Source organism: Physella acuta, unplaced genomic scaffold (assembly GCF_028476545.2).
Source record: "Physella acuta isolate Inbredline_101_S28 unplaced genomic scaffold, ASM2847654v3 ptg000566l, whole genome shotgun sequence".
NCBI classification, from domain to species: Eukaryota; Metazoa; Mollusca; class Gastropoda; family Physidae; genus Physella; species Physella acuta.
This window is the reverse complement of record NW_026732085.1, coordinates 325,975-345,931: the sequence shown is the minus strand read 5'-3', so window position 1 is coordinate 345,931 and position 19,957 is coordinate 325,975. Positions and strand designations below refer to the sequence as shown.

The 19,957-nt window shown below is 37.3% G+C and overlaps 1 protein-coding gene across 4 annotated transcripts in view; it reads right to left on the bottom strand.

Moving 5' to 3' along the window:
- Positions 1–19,957, bottom strand: part of LOC131946624 (putative ATP-dependent RNA helicase DHX35) — a 47,610-nt gene that overhangs the window by 21,068 nt on the left and 6,585 nt on the right. For all 4 annotated transcript variants that reach the window (XM_059307552.1, XM_059307549.1, XM_059307550.1 and 1 more), the window contains 14 exons: positions 19,895–19,938; positions 19,640–19,708; positions 19,066–19,162; positions 18,779–18,810; positions 18,395–18,476; positions 17,263–17,359; positions 16,414–16,467; positions 15,888–15,986; positions 15,149–15,273; positions 14,800–14,854; positions 14,170–14,265; positions 13,200–13,294; positions 11,795–11,872; positions 10,404–10,533 (listed from right to left, as the gene is read on the bottom strand). In XM_059307552.1, the coding sequence (XP_059163535.1) occupies positions 10,404–10,533; positions 11,795–11,872; positions 13,200–13,294; positions 14,170–14,265; positions 14,800–14,854; positions 15,149–15,273; positions 15,888–15,986; positions 16,414–16,467; positions 17,263–17,359; positions 18,395–18,476; positions 18,779–18,810; positions 19,066–19,162; positions 19,640–19,708; positions 19,895–19,938 (1,153 nt within the window). The remainder of the gene's footprint in view (positions 1–10,403; positions 10,534–11,794; positions 11,873–13,199; positions 13,295–14,169; positions 14,266–14,799; positions 14,855–15,148; positions 15,274–15,887; positions 15,987–16,413; positions 16,468–17,262; positions 17,360–18,394; positions 18,477–18,778; positions 18,811–19,065; positions 19,163–19,639; positions 19,709–19,894; positions 19,939–19,957) is intronic.

Genomic DNA, 19,957 nt, shown 5'->3' with positions numbered 1-19,957 from the left:
CACGGCCAGATTTACTTAAACTGTCGAGTATATTTCCCTGATTTTTTTTTGTCTGATGAATTTTGTACAGCTGAGAAATGTTTTTATAAGTTTGCAAAAAACGCGTGAGCTAATTATAAACAACAGGTAGCTAGTACTATGTTATGTTAAGATATTATCTTTTTAATTACTTACTTTAACAGTAATTAACAGTGATAAAAGTATAAGCCTACTCCTGAAAATAAGAATATATTATTACTTTTTATATAATTTAATATTTATTGTTAAATTAAGTAGAAAACGTTTTTTTTTTTTTTTTTTTTTTTTTTTTTTTTTTTTAATAAACTGGCGGGTTACATAACAGTGACAACCCAGGAAGGTGCCGGCTATATTGGTGGGGCACCGTATGAAAAGAACTCGCGTAGGGAACAAAGTCACAGGGGTCGTCCATGAATTACGTCACGTTTTTTGTTTTGTCGCAACCAGATCCACACTTCCCAGGGGACGCCCTATACCTCACTACTTGCAAATGATCCTTTTTGAAACAAGAATTCCTTTATAAAATATTATTGAGCATGGTCAAAATTGAGTAGATAGACCAAGGCGACCCTATTTTACTACGAAATTCGACTTTTAAATGACTTTTTCAACAACAAAAAATATTTCCGTGACATTCATTCCGCAGCATTATCCCCATTATACTTAATTTAATGAGACTTTTTCGTGACTCAACTCCACACACAATACATTACACGGTACGGGCAGTGACGTAGCGAGGGGGAGCCGGGCGGTTGGCTGGGGCGGCGGACCGCACCGGGTGACACCATTTAGGGGGGTGACACCAAGGCAAAAAAAAATAGCAAAATATATAGAGAAAAATGATGAGATTAATTCGAGTGTTTAAAAGCCTTTTAAGAGCAAATTTGACAAATCCCGACAAGGATGGAGGGGGAGGGGTGCAAATCGAAAGTTTGAGATGGGGGGGGGGGTGCAAATCGAAAATTGAAAGTTTGTCCCTTTGTCCCCGGGCGCCGGGAAGGGTCGCTACGCCTCTGGGGGGTGACCCCTTTAAGTGACGCACCGGGTGACACCCGACCTCGCTACGCCACTGGGTACGGGTACATATAGTGCATACAAAGCATAAACTCAACTTCTAGCAAACACAATATGATACAATACACAGTATCAAACAGCTCATCAAAAGATTGAAAAAGACGCCGGACCATGTCCACAAAGTATAACAAAAGACCGTAAAAACTAATCAATATAAGTAAGACGGCTATTCTTTCTTTCTACTTCCAGACGATGTACGTGGTCATTACCCCACAGAAAACGTCACCGGACTGAATAAGGATGACGGCCTAACATAAACCACTCAGTGACCCGCTCGCGAGTTGAATATCCCCCCCCCCCTCTTCTCTCAAGCTTTGAGAAGCATGAATCAAACGAGCGGGCTCAACTCAACACGCGAGGTCAACGACGCGTGGTCGCTGGTCAGGGAATACGTGGAGTACATCAAGCTCTACGTCGGCGCGCCCATCCTGGTGTTCGGCATCTTCAGCAACATCCTCATCCTCCTGACCCTCCGCTCCCCGCGGCTCAAGGAATCCCCCTACGTCCACCTCAAAGCTTTAGCCTGCGCCGATCTCACGGCGCTGCTGTTCATCCTCATGGAGGTCTTCTTCGACACCTCCCCCGACTACACGTGGAATTTCTTCCGGGCTTACTTCTACTACCCCATCTCCAACATCGCCTTCTCGACGGGAATCTGGGTGGTGGTCACCATGTCCTTAGAGCGGTGCCTCTTCCTGCAGTTCCCGCTCTGGGCGCCCATCCGCTGCACCGTGCACAGCGCGCGGGTCAAGGTCGTGGTGGTGTTCGCCTCCAACCTGCTGCTCAACACGCCCAGGTTCGTCTGGTACGAGATCGTGCCGTGTCCGAATTACAGCCACCCCTGCTGCCCGTACGGCGGCGGCAACTGCTACACGATGGTAGAAAACCCGAGCCTGCTCCCCGTGGCGGTGATCATCTCCTGGGTCCACAGCGTCCTGCTCAACTTCCTCCCGCTCCTGCTCCTCGTCCTCTTCAACTCCTTCCTCGTCTACAAGCTCAGGCACCAGCAGAAGAAACGACGGAAGCTGGGCGTCAGGAAAAACCAGCACAACACCTGGACGAGGGAGCAAGCCAGGCTGACCTTGACCTGCATCGTCATCGTCGGCCTCTTCCTGATCCTGGTCATCCCGTCGGCGTTCGGGGAAAGCGTCATCATCGCGGCCATGACTGGGTTAAAGCGCAGCCCGGCTATCGCCTTGTTTCAGCGGGTCGCCAACTTTCTGATCTGGATAAATCTATCCATCAACTTCCTGCTCTACTCCTTCATCAACGTCAAGTTCTACAATGTCTGGAAGCGGATGATGGAACAGTGCCTCGGGCGGGTCCGGTCGGGAGGCGCGGTCTGCCGGAAAAGGGACTACTTGCGCCCGGTGCGCAGCGAGCACCGGAAGGCGGCACGACGGCAGAGCAGCGGAGGGACACATTCGTCCAACAGAGACTGCATCGTCTCCATCTCGTTTAGAAACACGACCTCAACCAGTACAAGGAGTAACTAGCCAAGGGCTAGGGTTAGTATAGTCTAGTACTGAAACACGACCTCAAGCAGTACAAGGAGTAACTAGCCAAGGGCTAGGGTTAGTATAGTCAAGTACAGAAACACGACCTCAACCAGTACAAGGAGCCAAGGCCTAGGGTTAGTATAGTCAAGTACAGAAACACGACCTCAACCAGTACAAGGAGCAACTAGCCAAGGGCTAGGGTTAGTATAGTCAAGTACAGAAACACGACCTCAACCAGTACAAGGAGCAACTAGCCAAGGCCTAGGGTTAGTATAGTCAAGTACAGAAACACGACCTCAACCAGTACAAGGAGCAACTAACCAAGGGTTAGGGTTAGTATAGTCAAGTACAGAAACACGACCTCAACCAGTACAAGGAGCAACTAGCCAAGGGCTAGGGTTAGTATAGTCAAGTACAGAAACACGACCTCAACCAGTACAAGGAGCAACTAACCAAGGGTTAGGGTTAGTATAGTCAAGTACAGAAACACGACCTCAACCAGTACAAGGAGTAACTAGCCAAGGGCTAGGGTTAGTATAGTCTAGTACTGAAACACGACCTCAACCAGTACAAGGAGTAACTAGCCAAGGGCTAGGGTTAGTATAGTCAAGTACAGAAACACGACCTCAACCAGTACAAGGAGCCAAGGCCTAGGGTTAGTATAGTCAAGTACAGAAACACGACCTCAACCAGTACAAGGAGCAACTAGCCAAGGGCTAGGGTTAGTATAGTCAAGTACAGAAACACGACCTCAACCAGTACAAGGAGCAACTAGCCAAGGCCTAGGGTTAGTATAGTCAAGTACAGAAACACGACCTCAACCAGTACAAGGAGCAACTAACCAAGGGTTAGGGTTAGTATAGTCAAGTACAGAAACACGACCTCAACCAGTACAAGGAGCAACTAACCAAGGGCTAGGGTTAGTATAGTCAAGTACAGAAACACGACCTCAACCAGTACAAGGAGCAACTAGCCAAGGGCTAGGGTTAGTATAGTCAAGTACAGAAACACGACCTCAACCAGTACAAGGAGCAACTAACCAAGGGTTAGGGTTAGTATAGTCAAGTACAGAAACACGACCTCAACCAGTACAAGGAGTAACTAGCCAAGGGCTAGGGTTAGTATAGTCTAGTACTGAAACACGACCTCAAGCAGTACAAGGAGTAACTAGCCAAGGGCTAGGGTTAGTATAGTCAAGTACAGAAACACGACCTCAACCAGTACAAGGAGTAACTAGCCAAGGGCTAGGGTTAGTATAGTCAAGTACAGAAACACGACCTCAACCAGTACAAGGAGTAACTAGCCAAGGGCTAGGGTTAGTATAGTCAAGTACAGAAACACGACCTCAACCAGTACAAGGAGTAACTAGCCAAGGGCTAGGGTTAGTATAGTCAAGTACACAACCTTCGTGAGAGTAGACGTAGCTAGCCACACACAGTAACAATATGTATAGCTAACAGTGTGGTAGTCTATTTGTTACATATCGTTATATGGGGGCGGAGTGGTGGGTAGAAATAGGGTCTAGGACATCACTTCTCCCCCAAAATTACCCCCTCTCCCGGAGCAATTACCTCTTGTCAACATCCCCCCTCCCCCTGGGGAATTACCCCCCCCCCCCCCCCTCCCCCAAGCTCAAGAATATTGACGCCTAACCATAAGAACAAGCCTAAACTAAAGCATTCACCTCAGCCTAAAACTAAACCCAACCCTAGACATTAGTTTAAATCTCACGCTGACCCTAACCTTAACTGTACCTTAAGCTATGACCGGGGGGGGGGTTGGGTAATGTCCAACTGGGGGGGGGGGGAGGGAATTAATTGACAGGGGTAATTACTCCGGTGGTTAATGTCGGGGGGGGGGGGTAACCCTAACCCTGTTCCGTCAAAATAATACTTTTGTGTACTCTTTGTTTATGATCCATGATGCGTGATATGCACACACATATACTGGCCAGTGATTTTTACATACACATAAGTCAATGAATGGAAAAGACATACAAATCTTGCTGTATTTATGACCAATTCTACCCATAACTCCCCTCCCACCAAACCTATGTATGGTTGAAGACGGAATTCCTATATTTATTATGATCCACATCCGGTGCACATGCAGAATGAACCTTGAACCAAATTCAGCGGACGATAACCCACAAACGGCAAGTAAGCCATGACGCACGTGCAAACCTAAAAAGTATAATTAAACCAGGGGCTCTAAAAAAACATTCGCCGCAGGAGCACCATTAACAATCAGTATGAAGGACGCGGACTTTTTCTTTAAAAAAAAAAATTTCAATGAAATATTTCTACGGAACAAAAGAAAAATTAACAAAATTGAAAAAAAAAAATATTTAAACTCAGGGACCAGCCATATTTTTGTTTTATCGTAGAAAGGTCTTGTTGCCCCCTTTTTAGAGCCTCTGTCTTGACGTTTCTTTGACGATTCACCCATGAGTAAATGTATGGACATGCTCTATACAGTGTACGTAAAGCAAGATTAATGGCCCTTTGTTCCCGCACATAGTAGGATTAACTAGGTACAAAAATGGCGAAGGGGCATACAAGACAGTAAGGCCCTTGGTTGCTGTTTCTGAATCGATGTCGCCATAAGAAAAACACAACACGTGACCAGTGTTTATTTCAGACAGTTTTCTCCTGGGGCGGAGGGTGAGGAGAAACTTTAAACCAAATAGATGCCTGATATACACTATGAACGTGACCAGTTGAAATAATTATTAATTAAGCAGCGGTAATAGTTCGAATGTCGGAAAATATTCTGTAAAGTTGACCTAACAAAATGTTGATGTTACTTCTTAATAGTTTCGATTCTTTTTAAAATGAAAATAAAAATGTATTCACACGTTGGAAGTTTAAAGCTAGACCTTTCAGTTGACACCTTGGAATCATGACCAGTGTTTCTTTCAGGCATCGTCTACCCCCCCCCCCCATCTCCAAGAACGTCTACCGAATTTCACCCCCCCCCCCCCATATAGGAAAGTTTCAATTGCCCCTCCCCCCCCCCTCTCCACCCGGGGAAAAAAGTCTGAAATAGACACTGTTTACGACCTTACGACCTAGATTAAAATCAAAATCTAATTTTTTTTCTCTCCAAAAGTTAAAAATATATAATTAAATTTTGAAAAAAAAAATATTTTGCAATAATGTGAAAATTTTTCGATTAAATGTTAACATTTAATCCCCCCTTTTTTTCCTGGGCATTTTTTTCATATCCTTCCTCGGCAAAAAAACAAAACTGTTAACCAAATTCCACCTATTTACACTCATTCCGATTTTTTAAAAAAACATTGAATTTGTCTGTGATGTCTTTTTTAAAGCTTCATTGTTGTCTTTTCTTAGGGTAATTTAGCCCAACAAGTTTTTTTCTTTTTTTTTTCTTGTTTTTTTTTAGAGAAGAGCAAGAGATAGAGGGGGGGGGGGGGGGTCTAGATTTACACAGATCTGGCCTAATTATAGGCCTATAGGAATGTAGAAATAAAAAAAATAATAAGAACAACTTATATAGATCTATAATATAAAGTTACAAATATGAAAAAAAAATCTTATAGCTTTTGATGGGCCCACATTTTTTTCAAAACTCCCCCCCCCCCCCCTCATCATGCTATGTCTTATGAAAAAAAATTTTTAAAAGTTTCAGAACAGATTGTTTTTTTTCTGAACCCTTCATCACTAATCTAAGCTAATGCTGTTTTTGTTTTTAAAAGTTCTATTCCCAGCTTCAGACATGTGGAGGTTTAAGCAAGCTAAGGCAACTGACACAATCATATCCCTTTAGCTCAGTTCCAGGTTTAAGCTCTCATCTGACACACAATGATGTTTTAATGTCTTTCAAATGTGGCTCAACCATATGTTGTCTGTGTGTTCTGTGATGCTTTCCTTGATGTATGTGTATTATGTACTTCATTTTACATAAGCATTGTGTAATTTTTTTCTTTATATGTGTGTATTAGTATAATACCTGTCATATGTACATCCTTAGCATCATGTCATTTATTGTGTTTACATTATAGTCATGTCATGTTGTTTAATGTGTTCCTTTCAATCTTGTATTATTTATGCTAATTTATGTAGGCATATATTTTATCCTAAATGGTTTAAGTATCCAGTTATGTGTTATTTTCTTATAACCATGTCTTCTACTGTGTTGTTTTCTATGCCATCAATTGTTTTGTTCATATCTTGAACATAATTGTTCAATGTGTTTCTCTTTTGCCTTATGTGCAGTGTTTCTTCCAGACTTTTATCTCCGGGGGGGGGGGGGGGGGGGCACTTGAAATCTTCGGGGGGGGGGGGCGGTAAACTTTCTTCGGGGGGCGGACACTGTTAAAAGTATATATTTTCTATATAAATTATATAAATTTCATTTCGTTCGGGGGGGGGGGGGGGCGGTAAAAATTTTTCGGGGGGGCTTTGCCCCCCTGAAGAGATGCCTGGAAGAAACTCTGCTTATGTGTCATTTGTATCAGCCAAGCCTTACTTTTCCTCTATTATTTTATTCTTATATATTATATATTGGATTACATAAGCACACACTGATCTCTAAAAAAAAGGCCCTCGTTTTTACAACAGAGATTTTCTTTCAGGCATTTCTCCAGGGGGAGGGAGGCGGTGCTCTTTGTATAGAAAATATGTACTGTAACCACTGTGTGCCCACACAGAAATTTCATGTGGCCCTTCCCTTGGAAATTCCATCCAACCCCCTCCCCTGGAAATTCCATCCCCATCCCCTCCCCTGGAAATTTCAAGCACCCCTCTACCCTGAAAAATTTCAAGTGCCCCCTCCCCTGGTAATTTCAAGCACCCCTCTCCTGAAAAATTTCAAGTGCCCCCTCCCCTAAAAATTCCATCGCCCCCTCCCTTGGAAATTCCAAGTGTCCACCTAGAAAAAAAAATGAAAGAAACCCTGCTCACTCACTGTGTCCTGTTATTGATATCTATTATTGATGTTGCAGTATTTGATATTACCCTGACCAAATGTTCTACCTCTGCCTACATGACAACCACACACCCTAACAATGACCCTATGGTGTCTGACACCTTGTTTCATTACTTTCAATCAATGTCCCATTTTAGTTATCAATTTTTAAATTTTTCATGTCCATGTATAATTTCTTTGAAAATATGTCAGTGCCACTTTCCTTTGCCTACACAATAAGTGTAGTTTTTAATTATTATTCTATTTCTGAACTAGCATTTTTTTAATATCAATAATCTTTCATCATTAAAAAATTGTATTGCTGGGCATTAATTTATTTTTCAAATTGCATAATATTACTGTAAACCTGTCATTTATAATGTAAGTATATTTTTGTATTTGCCTCTGTACATATATTTTTATTTCTAATGAAACTTTACTCGTTGGCCGTTTATTGTTAGTCAAAAGAGATTAAAACTAACAGTCTCAGTATGTGGGGACCCAATAGTTAACGCACATTAAGCAAAAAAATTTCATTGACTTGATGGTCACTTTTGCTAAGTGGGAGATCCTTGGGTGCCTACAGAATATTTTTCCCCCCATGGGAAGTAACTCTTCTTTCGTGACCAGAAGTCATACTTAACCATGTCTATTATTATAAACTGACTCATTTCTGTTAATTTTTAAAGACATTAACTTTATGACGCTTATTTTCCATGTATATATATATTTATATATATATATACCCAAAAGCATTAAAGATATTCCAAGAGGGGGAAGGGGTTAAATGTCATGTGACATTCTTCTTGATGTATTTTAGTTGCCGATTTGGTGCCTCCATAATTAGTGCAAGCTAACACTATACAAAGGGAATATTAATAGAATTTATTGTATTTACATGACTAAAAATGCTCTCTTTTAAACATATGATAGATAATCTATATTACATTTTTTTTACTTAATTTTAAAATATTTTTTCTTAAAATGCCAATGAATGTTGAAATAAGATCCTGGTTATTCTTTCATATTTTTACTTCAGAGAATGTGAATACTACCATAATATGAGCTGTTAATGTTTGCATTGAAAATAGATCTGATATCTTTCATATTTACACTCCTTATAATGTGAATAAACTGAGACAAAATCATTTGCCTTTTTTTATTTGTTATATATATATATATAAAGTGTTTCCCATATAGCACAACAGGTCTTGTAATGTTCATGTTAAATATAACAAAGGCTAAAATAGCTTGGGGTCTTGTAATGTTCATGTTAGATGTAACAAAGGCTAAAAATAGCTTGGGGTCTTGTAATGTTCATGTTAAATGTAACAAAGGCTAAAAATAGTTTGGGGTCTTGTAATGTTCATGTTAGATGTAACAAAGGCTAAAAATAGCTTGGGGTCTTGTAATGTTCATGTTAAATGTAACAAAGGCTAAAATAGCTTGGGGTCTTGTAATGTTCATGTTAAATGTAACAAAGGCTAAAAATAGCTTGGGGTCTTGTAATGTTCATGTTAAATGTAACAAAGGCTAAAATAGCTTGGGGTCTTGTAATGTTCATGTTAAATGTAACAAAGGCTAAAAATAGCTTGGGGTCTTGTAATGTTCATGTTAAATGTAACAAAGGCTAAAATAGTTTGGGGTCTTGTAATGTTCATGTTAAATGTAACAAAGGCTAAAATAGCTTGGGGTCTTGTAATGTTCATGTTAGATGTAACAAAGGCTATAATAGCTTGGGGTCTTGTAATGTTCATGTTAAATGTAACAAAGTCTAAAAATAGCTTGGGGTCTAGTAATGTTCATGTTAAATGTAACAAAGGCTAAAAATAGTTTGGGGTCTTGTAATGTTCATGTTAAATGTAACAAAGTCTAAAATAGTTTGGGGTCTTGTAATGTTCATATTAAATGTAACAAAGGCTAAAATAGCTTGGGGTCTTGTTATGTTCATGTTAAATGTAACAAAGGCTAAAATAGATTGGGGTCTTGTAATGTTCATGTTAAATGTAACAAAGGCTAAAAATAGCTTGGGGTCTTGTAATGTTCATGTTAAATGTAACAAAGTCTAAAAATAGCTTGGGGTCTTGTAATGTTCATGTTAAATGTAACAAAGGCTAAAATAGCTTGGGGTCTTGTAATGTTCATGTTAAATGTAACAAAGGCTAAAATAGCTTGGGGTCTTGTAATGTTCATGTTAAATGTAACAAAGGCTAAAATAGCTTGGGGTCTTGTAATGTTCATGTTAAATGTAACAAAGGCTAAAATAGCTTGGGGTCTTGTAATGTTCATGTCAAATGTAACAAAGGCTAAAAATAGCTTGGGGTCTTGTAATGTTCATGTCAAATGTAACAAAGGCTAAAATAGCTTGGGGTCTTGTAATGTTCATGTTAAATGTAACAAAGGCTAAAAATAGCTTGGGGTCTTGTAATGTTCATGTTAAATGTAACAAAGGCTAAAAATAGCTTGGGGTCTTGTAATGTTCATGTCAAATGTAACATAGGCTAAAAATAGCTTGGGGTCTTGTAATGTTCATGTCAAATGTAACAAAGGCTAAAAATAGCTTGGGGTCTTGTAATGTTCATGTTAAATGTATCAAAGGCTAAAATAGCTTGGAGTCTTGTAATGTTCATGTTAAATGTAACAAAGGCTAAAATAGCTTGGAGTCTTGTAATGTTCATGTTAAATGTAACAAAGGCTAAAATAGCTTGGAGTCTTGTAATGTTCATGTTAAATGTAACAAAGGCTAAAATAGCTTGGGGTCTTGTAATGTTCATGTTAAATGTAACAAAGACTAAAAATAGCTTGGCAGATTATCTTATCTGAGAATAAGTTGAGGTGTGAAAACTGCTCAGAGAGTTAGAGAAAAAATGTTTACAGACTTACCATTGCAGGACAGCATCTTGACCTTGAACTTGGTCAGCAGCCTCCCCAGTTGGTTGCTGATCTCCACTGCTCGATTCAGTCCCTTGTAGTTGAGGCAGTGGTCATGACACCAGCGAGAGCTCTGGCCATTCTACATCATTGAGATTTTAGATACTTTTTACTTTTTGAAAATTAAAAACAACAACAGGAAAATACACAGAGACCTAACAGTCTATGTGACAATAGAACACTGGCCTTTCTACATAATTTTTGTTTTTGGTACTTTTTAAAACGTTTTTCTTAACTCAGCTTCGCGTTTGTTTGTTTGTTTGGATGTTTGTTGTTAAAATTGACATCGAAAATTAGCCCACTTCTGATTGCTCTAGAGACCTGAAATTTGGCATGCATGCTACTTTCGCCTAACAATTTCAGATGCAATCATAAAAACTAGCAATTAGTGACCGTAATTAGCTTAATTTAATTACGCCCCAAGGACCATAAAATTGAGGACATGATTTCTAAAGATACCGACAAGACTTGAGGCCTATTGACACAGTTACTTCGGCCCCAATCGATGTGAGCGCGCTGGCCGTGATCGTATAGTGGTTAGTACTTCTCGTTGTGGCCGTGACAACCCAGGTTCGAATCCTGGTCGCTCAAGATTTTTAGTCCGTGTATTTATAAACACTTTTTTTAAAAACCACGTTTTTCATGTGTAGCAACGGACTAAAAAGGAGAAAATAAAATACTTAAAAAAAACTTTTTAAAAAACCACGTTTTTTATGTGTAGCAACGGACTAAAAAGGAGAACGGACACGGTAACACATTGTTAACGGTGACACGGTTGGTACGCTGGGCATGCTAAAATACACATAAACACGTTTTTCCTTAACTCAGCTTCGCGTTTATTTGTTTGTTTATGGGAGATTTGATCACGTGATTCGTGAGTAGATCTCCACGCCAGCAACGTAAATTACACCCTTTCTCTGTTTAAAGCGTATCGGTCGCTCAAGATTTTTTTAGTCCGTGTATTTAAAAACACTTAGTCAAGTCATACTTAATCAAGTGATTAGATAAAGTAGAAAATAAACTATATAAAAAACTTTTAAAAAACCACATTTTTCATGTGTAGCAACGGACTACAAAGGAGAAAATAAAATACTTAAAAAAAACTTTTTAAAAAACCACGTTTTTCTTGTGGACTAAAAAGTAGAAAATAAATTTTCATACATTTGATGACAAAAAACGTGGGTCGGGCAGATGGGTCGGGAAATTTGATGGTGAACGTACCCACGTTTTTTGTCATCAAATGTATGTAAATATCTATCCAGAGGCCCAGCAGGTACGCAAGATTTTAATCCAAACTTGGGCCCTGTAGGATAGCATTATGTTGAGTGACAATGAAAATTTACCTTGATGAAAGCTTTGTAAACATTGACCAGAGTCAAGTGGTCTCCCTCCAGCACTGAGAACTTGTGTTTGTCTTTCTCCTGAAATTATGGTATACAGAACATACACTTAAAGGCTTATAGCATAGATCATGTTTTTCTTTCTCCTGAAATTATGGTATACAGAACATAGACTTAAAGGCTTATAGCATAGAATGTGTTTTTCTTTTTCCTGAAATTATGGTATACAGAACATAGACTTAATGGCTTATAGTAAGGGTTGGCAACCTTTTGAAGCGGAAGAGCCAAAAGTTACAATTTTCAAAATTTCCCTGGTTTTAAAGAGCCACTAACATTTTTTTAATTTCAAATATTTTATTTTTTTATTAAGATTATTAGTATTTGTTTAAGGAGCTGGAGAGCTGCATCTTGATATCAAAAGAGCCGCATGCGGCTCGCGAGCCACAGGTTGCCGACCCCTGGCTTATAGCATAGATCATGTTTTTCTTTCTCTTGAAATTATGGTATACAGAACATAGACTTAAAGGCTTATAGCATAGAAATTAATTTGTTTTTCTTTCTCTTGAAATTATGGTATACAGAACATAGACTTAATGGCTTATAGCATAGAATTTGTTTTTCTTTCTCCTGAAATTATGGTATACAGAACATAGACTTAAAGGCTTATAGCATAGAATTTGTTTTTCTTTCTCCTGAAATTATGGTATACAGAACATAGAAAGGCTTATAGCATAGAATTTGTTTTTCTTTCTCCTGAAATTATGGTATACAGAATGACGGTTTCAAAGCTTATAGCATGGAATTTGTTTCTCTGTCACTAAAAAGAACATATACAGAATTTGACGTAAAAGTCAGAAGGAAATTGTTTTTCCCATGAAATTAACATATACAGAACTAGGAAGTAGAGGATTCTAGAATACATCATGAGTTCCTTATCAATTACTTGGTATAACTTTTTATATGCTGTTCTCTAAAAGGCTTTTAAACTTAATAGACACAAGACTGCAAAATTTCTTTAAAACTATCCCCAAAATCTTTTTGTTTTTTCTTCTAAGAGGCTATCATTCTTAGCTTAGAGCAGGGGTCTCCAAACTTTTCAGTTCGAGGGCCGCATTAACTATCAAATTTCAGTTCGGGGGCCAGTTTCTTCGAGGCATGTCTTTGATTTTTCTGGGCAAAGTTCCTCAGCCATCACCAACAGACGATTTTTCCTGGGACAAAAATCTCCGTGGGCTGGATGAGAGGACTTCGAGGGCCGCATCCAGCCCGCGGGCCGTAGTTTGGAGACCCTTGGCTTAGAGTGATATTTTACAATGACAATCAGTAGCTAGCTTTTTGGTTATGTGGGTGAACTAGAATAATGTTCTAACACTTTTCAGAGGAAACAAAAAATGTATTTTGTACTTACTGCTGCAAGTTTTTTATCTGATGGGGTGATAAACACATTCTGGATCTGAGTCATTGAGCAGACAATGATGGCTTCTTCTGAGCAGCCAAACTTCTCTAAACAAAAATAAATATTTCTTTCTAGTCTTTAAAGCTATTTACACAGCAATATTAAAATGATCTTCTGATTTACTGTTATTGTGAAAATCTAAAAGTATTTACTATAGATCAAAACACAATATGGTCCATTAAAAACAAGGACATTGTTATGAGTTATGTGTACGAGATTAATTAGGTGTGAATGAATGTTGGTGCAAGAATATTGAATGTTCTTAAGTATGACACGTATAAAAGAGTGAAATTTTATGTAAAAATAACTGTTGCTGTTGAGTGAAAGAGAGTTAGTTAAATTTAAGCTTGTGATAGGAGAAGGAATTTGTGTCCTGTCAATGACTATTTTAATCATCTACTGAGATGATGACATTAGCAGTGTAAATAAACCTGAAGTAGAAATTTACTAAGTATTCTGTCAAGTTCATTCAACCCTATTCATGGCTAAGTAATAACATTCAAGAGGGTACATCATTAGTGGAACCCTCACAGTGTTTGCTAGTGGTATTAAAAGGTGATACCCCACACTGCCCTAACATACATCCTTATACACAAGAGGTCAGATGAACGGAAACTTTTGCCTATAATTGTTTGACATCATGGAAACTTTTTTCCGTGATATTGTTTTCTTTAATGGCGAAAGTCAAATAAAATATTTGTAATTTCTAGTTAATAATAAGCAGCATACAATACAAATGTATTGGCAGAGTACAAAGAGTATATAGGATACTGTTCATATAAATTTAGAATGGATAAATAAACAATGTTAGAAAATAATAAAATCTTGAAAGTGAGTGTTGACCGAAATAGACCATTGCTGACTATACACACAGAGTGCATGAGAAGAGAGAAGAACAGGTACAGAAGAAGATTTGACTCACCTGAAGACAGGAGCACCTTTGCAAACTGTGGGGACAAAGGAAACTCCACCATCTGTAGTCCCAGGGGTGAGGTCAGGTTCCCAGCATCATCTAGAGCTGGAGGACACAAACATGATGTTGTGGGTGGAGAATGTAATCACATACTATAGATTCAAATTCTGGTCATGCTAGAATACTTTAAGTCCCTGAGCTCATCCAGCTCCAGTATGTACCCAGCAATAGTTGGATAGAAGTAAATCCAGTCAAAAAGCCTATTTCACTGGTCATATGAGCTCCAGAATGACATAGCTATTAAATTTGACTTTATGAAGTGCAGACTAGGAAAGCGAACTCTACAACTATTTAAAACAGGCATGAACTGATATGGCTGTGCAACATGGCATATCAAATCTAAAATTCAATAATTTTTTAACACCTAAAATTCTACACTTTTAACAACCTGACATTCTATAATTTCTTAAACCTGACATTATACAATTTCTAAAACCTAACATTCTATAACTTTTAAAACCTAACATTATATTATTTCTAAAACCTAACATTCTATAATTTTAAAAACCTAACATTCTATAATGTATTGGCTAACATATAACACAGGCTCCAGTACAATGACATTGAGTAAATGATTACCTCCTAAAGCATACAACAGTTCCAGACCTCTGACCATGTTTTGGGCAGGTGGTGGCTGAAAAAAAGAAAAAAATCACTGATATGTCTAGACTCAAGGGTTGAAGAGTATATGTGATAGAATGTACAGCAATAAAACAGCTATTATTAAGATCCTCATGGTTCAAATAGTCAATAGGATAGTTAATTTTTGAGGTGCAGTCAAAAAACAACTTCTTTTAACATGTTATTTTAGCTTTTCTTTATTTACATTTTAATTTCTAATTTAAATATTTTAAATTTTAAATTACATTAAAAGATTTATTATTAAAATATAAAAATTTTAAAAATCTATTATGATATCTTGCCTTACTGATAAAAAATGAAATCTTAAGACATTGGCGACACCCAGTGCCTTGAGCTGCAGGATAACTGGTGCTAGATCAGAACGCTGCATTTCTGGTGTGGTGGACAGTGGCAACTTTTCAAACGACTCTTCTGCAAAAAGAAATTTAAAAATTCATAATAAAGCTGAGTGCTCTTCAGCTGGATACATTTCTTTATCATACAAATGTGTAACAGCTATTATTTAAAAAGTGTAGGCCTACAGTCAATTTTAAAAAAAACAACAACTGTGAACAAGCTATTTAAAATAACATGTACACTATTTAAAAATCCTCTGAGTAATCTATTTTTTAAATGTGTCTACAATCTTAAAAACTTGTGCAGGCTACATTCTATTTCAAATACTGTTTCTTTTTTTAAAAAACCATAACACTCTATTAAAAAAAAACCTCTGGGCTATTTTTTTTTAAAATGTGTCTAAAATGTTAAAAACTTGTGTAGGCTACAATACATTTCAAATACTGTGTACAAATTCTATCTTTTAAAGAACCATGAGCACTCTATTAAAAAATGCCCGTGTAAAAGTATTAAAACAAACAATCTGTGTATAGTCTGTATGCCTTTCAAATAAAGTGTACTCTATTAAAAAGAACCTTTGTTGTAAAACTATTTAAAACAAACAACCTGTGTACAGTCTGTATGCCTTTCAAATAAAGTGTACTCTATTAAAAAGAACCTTTGTTGTAAAACTATTTAAAACAAACAACCTGTGTACAGTCTGTATGCCTTTCCTGCTCTAACACGTCCAGCTCTCCCAGCTCGTTGGTTGGCTGATGCCTGGGACACAGGAACAATCACCAGGCTCTCTTCATGTGGACACATAAGGTAAGGGTGTGTACAAAAAGGTAAGGAAGTGTAGGGCAGAGGCGTAGCAACCCTTCCCGTCGCCCGGGGACAAACTTTTGATTTGCACCCCCACCTCGAACTTTTCATTTGCACCCCCCTCAAACTTTCGATTTGCAATCCCCCCCTCAAACTTTCAATTTGGCGCCCCCCCTAAGGTCGGCGCCTGGGGACATATGTCCCCCATCCTCTATACGCCTCTGGTGTAGGGGCAGATTAAGTAAAGAGATGTAGATACATTAATGTAATGATGTTTAAGAGAGTAATTAATGTAAGGGGACAAATGTAGAATTATAGTACTTACACATATCAACAATTTAATGATATAAAAAAATAAGCCAGATTTCACAGCATTAAAAGGTAAGAAAACAAAATTAAAAGCTGACTAACCTATTCCAGACTTTGGGTTGTACGCCTTCAGTTTAACAAAGCCAGCATCAACCACTGGTGATAAACAAAAGTTAATGTATAAATGAAGCAAAACAACAACAAAAACAACCTGCAATGTATACAGAAAATATACTACAAATATACTACACCTAGCAATAAACGATGATCTCTTGACCATGATTCCAGAACACCACACACACAGAAAACCACACACACAGAACAACCACACTCTTAGAAAAATAGTATGGGTGATCTTGCTGAGTGCAGTTTATATATGACATTGGATTTGTCTGATTCCCTACATTTTAAAAATGTCTCCAGCATCTAACTGCTGTAGATTTACTTATTTCTTGAGCTTACTCCTCTATTTGATGTGACAGAGATCAGACTTGTCAGGCTGTGGTTAGCATGGCGGAAGTGAAGCCAGATTTAATAGATACTTGCTATGGTAGAAGCCCTAGTATGATCTAATGGTCACCTGGAATCCACTGGTATCAGTTAATGGGTACAAACCAACATAAGACATGACAGTGGGGTGCCACATTTGGAAGGAATGCTCACAAGCAATTGTACCATCTGATGGTGTACTTGACATCCAAAGAGAAAAGTAATGACTTGCTCGACATTGTACTGGCCTATAACTACCACTGTTCTAATTGTTTTTTTTAAAAAGCCGAAAAATATCTTTATTTATGAAATTTATTATTAATAATATTTTTTGTTTGTTTCAGCAACTATTTAGATCATTTAAAATAGTGAGTTGATTTTTCAAAAATATTGATCTGGAAACTTTCTTTGTAGAGAAAAACAAACTTGAAAGTCAATGACAATATGAACAAAACAACTAACCATACGTTATCCCTGGTATTGTCAAAGATGTCTCAGCTATATTTGTAGCCACCACAATTTTTCTGGTGTTTTTGTGGCTCCTTTCAAAGATTTTCATCTGGTAACAGACATAAAAGTGTAAGTCATAAAACATTGACCTGCTAAAAAGACAAAAAAGAAAGTTCAAATTTTACCAGTGATATGGTTCTTTTTTCATAAATGTAACACAATATAAACTGATACAAAAAAAATTTCATTGATAGGTGGTGCACTTGGTACATCAGCTTTAAATAAACCGGGAGTGATCTCCCCTAAACTTTCTCGAATATTCTTAAATAACTTGGAATGTAGACATGATTTTTAATTACTTAAACTTTTAAAAATAGAATAGAATCTCATAGAAAAAAACATTGCGCACCAAACAAACGCCGAAACAAAATGTGCATAATAGTGCGCAATATTATTAGTACTTTAAAAATTTACATTAGTTTTTTGAGAAATCGGAAGTAGCGTAAATTACTACTTCCGGTCAACGGAAATTACTCAAAATTTAACAGAAGGTAGAGAATTAGATCTTTTACTTACATGTGAAATTTCATTTATCTATCTGAAATAGTACTCAAGTTATAGGCTTTTGAAAAATTCAAAGTAGAAAAAGTACCACTTCCGGTTGTCGGAAATCGCTCAAAAGTTGATACGGATCTACGATTTTGATATAATACTTATATATGAAATTTCATCAACCTAGCTGTAACGGTACTCAAGTTATCGTGTTTACACACAGACACACAGACACACACACACACAGACATACGGACAAGATTGTAAAATTATGTTTTTCCATATCAGTGAGGTGATTTATTTTTTTTGCACGATTACAATACTTTCTCTATACTACGTATATACGAGAAAGTAAAAAAAGGGAGGGAGGGAGCCCCTCATATTTACTAGTTTGTTTGGCAAGAAGAAAAGTGATTAATGACCACACATTTAGGATCAAAGTCTGTTTATCTTTAGACATGGTAGCAGAGTGACTGTGAGTTAGATAATATGTGAGGGAAGTGAAAACTAGCTACCCATTGTTAGATACAGTTGTAAGGGCCCTAAAAATCAAGGACCAGTTAGCCCCACCCCTAACTCAGCCACTACTCACCTGTTCAGCAGAAGGTAAACTCCCATGCATGGGTAAAACTCTCATTTTCATGGAGTTTTTGTTGATCTTACGAGCCTCACCACTGAGTGACACAATTTTCAAATTAAGTGAGAAAAAACAAACTTTACTGCGTTTTTGTGAGTTTTTAATTCTAATATTAAGGTGACTTAACTGACAGGGTGACTGATGAGTAAATGTAAGTGACTGATCAACTGACATGACAAGAGACTGATATATGAATCGACATGACATAGAAGAGACACCAAGTGACATTACACCTGAAAGGCAGATCAACTGATATGACATCTGAGTGAGAGATAAAATTAATATGACTTGTTACTGACATAAAAACAGACATGAAATGTGACTGACAAACAAACTTACATAAGTTCATACACAGCCTCTTCCACTTCGTTCTGGAAACAAGAATAATGGTATTGAAGACAAAGTTAAAGTATCTAAAACTGGTTTTAATGTTGAATTTCCAGGCAATTAATTAGTATTTTGGTCTCTTTTAAAAATGCTAACAAGATTTGTATTTCTGTTCTGCGGTTTCTTATTAGTGTGGTAAATGCTAGAAACGGGTTTAAAATAGAAAAAATTACTGGCCTCACTAGAATTGTTAATATTACTATCTTTTTTTTTTACCAACCTACCCCGTACCCACTCACCATTCCAGTAAAAAACACAATGATATCCCCGGGTGGTTCGTTCCTGTGTATTTTCATGACTGTTTCTATGGCTGCTTTGATGTAGTTGGGGACTGGGCTACAGATTGATTATTTTTTTAAAAACTATTATACATGACATGTTTTAGACAAATAAAATCTTGAGTAAATAATGTTGTTTCAATTTCAACTTATCTTTTAAAATTACAGAAAGGTTAGTAATTTAGGGGAGATAATGCATCACATAAATGAGAAGATTTAATTAGACAAATCAAATCTTAAGCAAACAATGTTGTTTCAATTTCTACTTAATCTAAGAACTTTTAAAATTACAGAAAGGTTAGTAATTTAGGGGAGATAATGCATCACATAAATGAGAAGATTTAATTAGACAAATCAAATCTTAAGCAAACAATGTTGTTTCAATTTCTACTTAATCTAAGAACTTTTAAAATTACAGAAAGGTTAGTCATTTAGGGGAGATAATGCATCACATAAATGTGAAGATTTAATTATAAATTGTTTTGGTTGGGTCTTGCTTCAATACTCGTTTAATTGAAATGATTAAATTACTTACTCTAAAGTATAATGAATATCGACTGGGAACTCTCTGCCTTCTATTGTCATTATGGCTGCTGTGTCTTTCCTAAAGATACAATCACTAAAAACATTAACCTTTGAAACAAAACCAACAACTACATATTTGTCAGGCTTCTTTGACAATACATAATGTACCGACTATGGTAACTAATTTAAGGAAATAAAATAATTTCAAAACGTAAAAACTATTTTTTTAAATAGCTATAGAGATAAATTGATGACAATCACTTACTCAGGATCACTTGTGTCATTGTCGTTAAAAAAATTTCTCATTTCCTGAAATTTTATTGTTCAA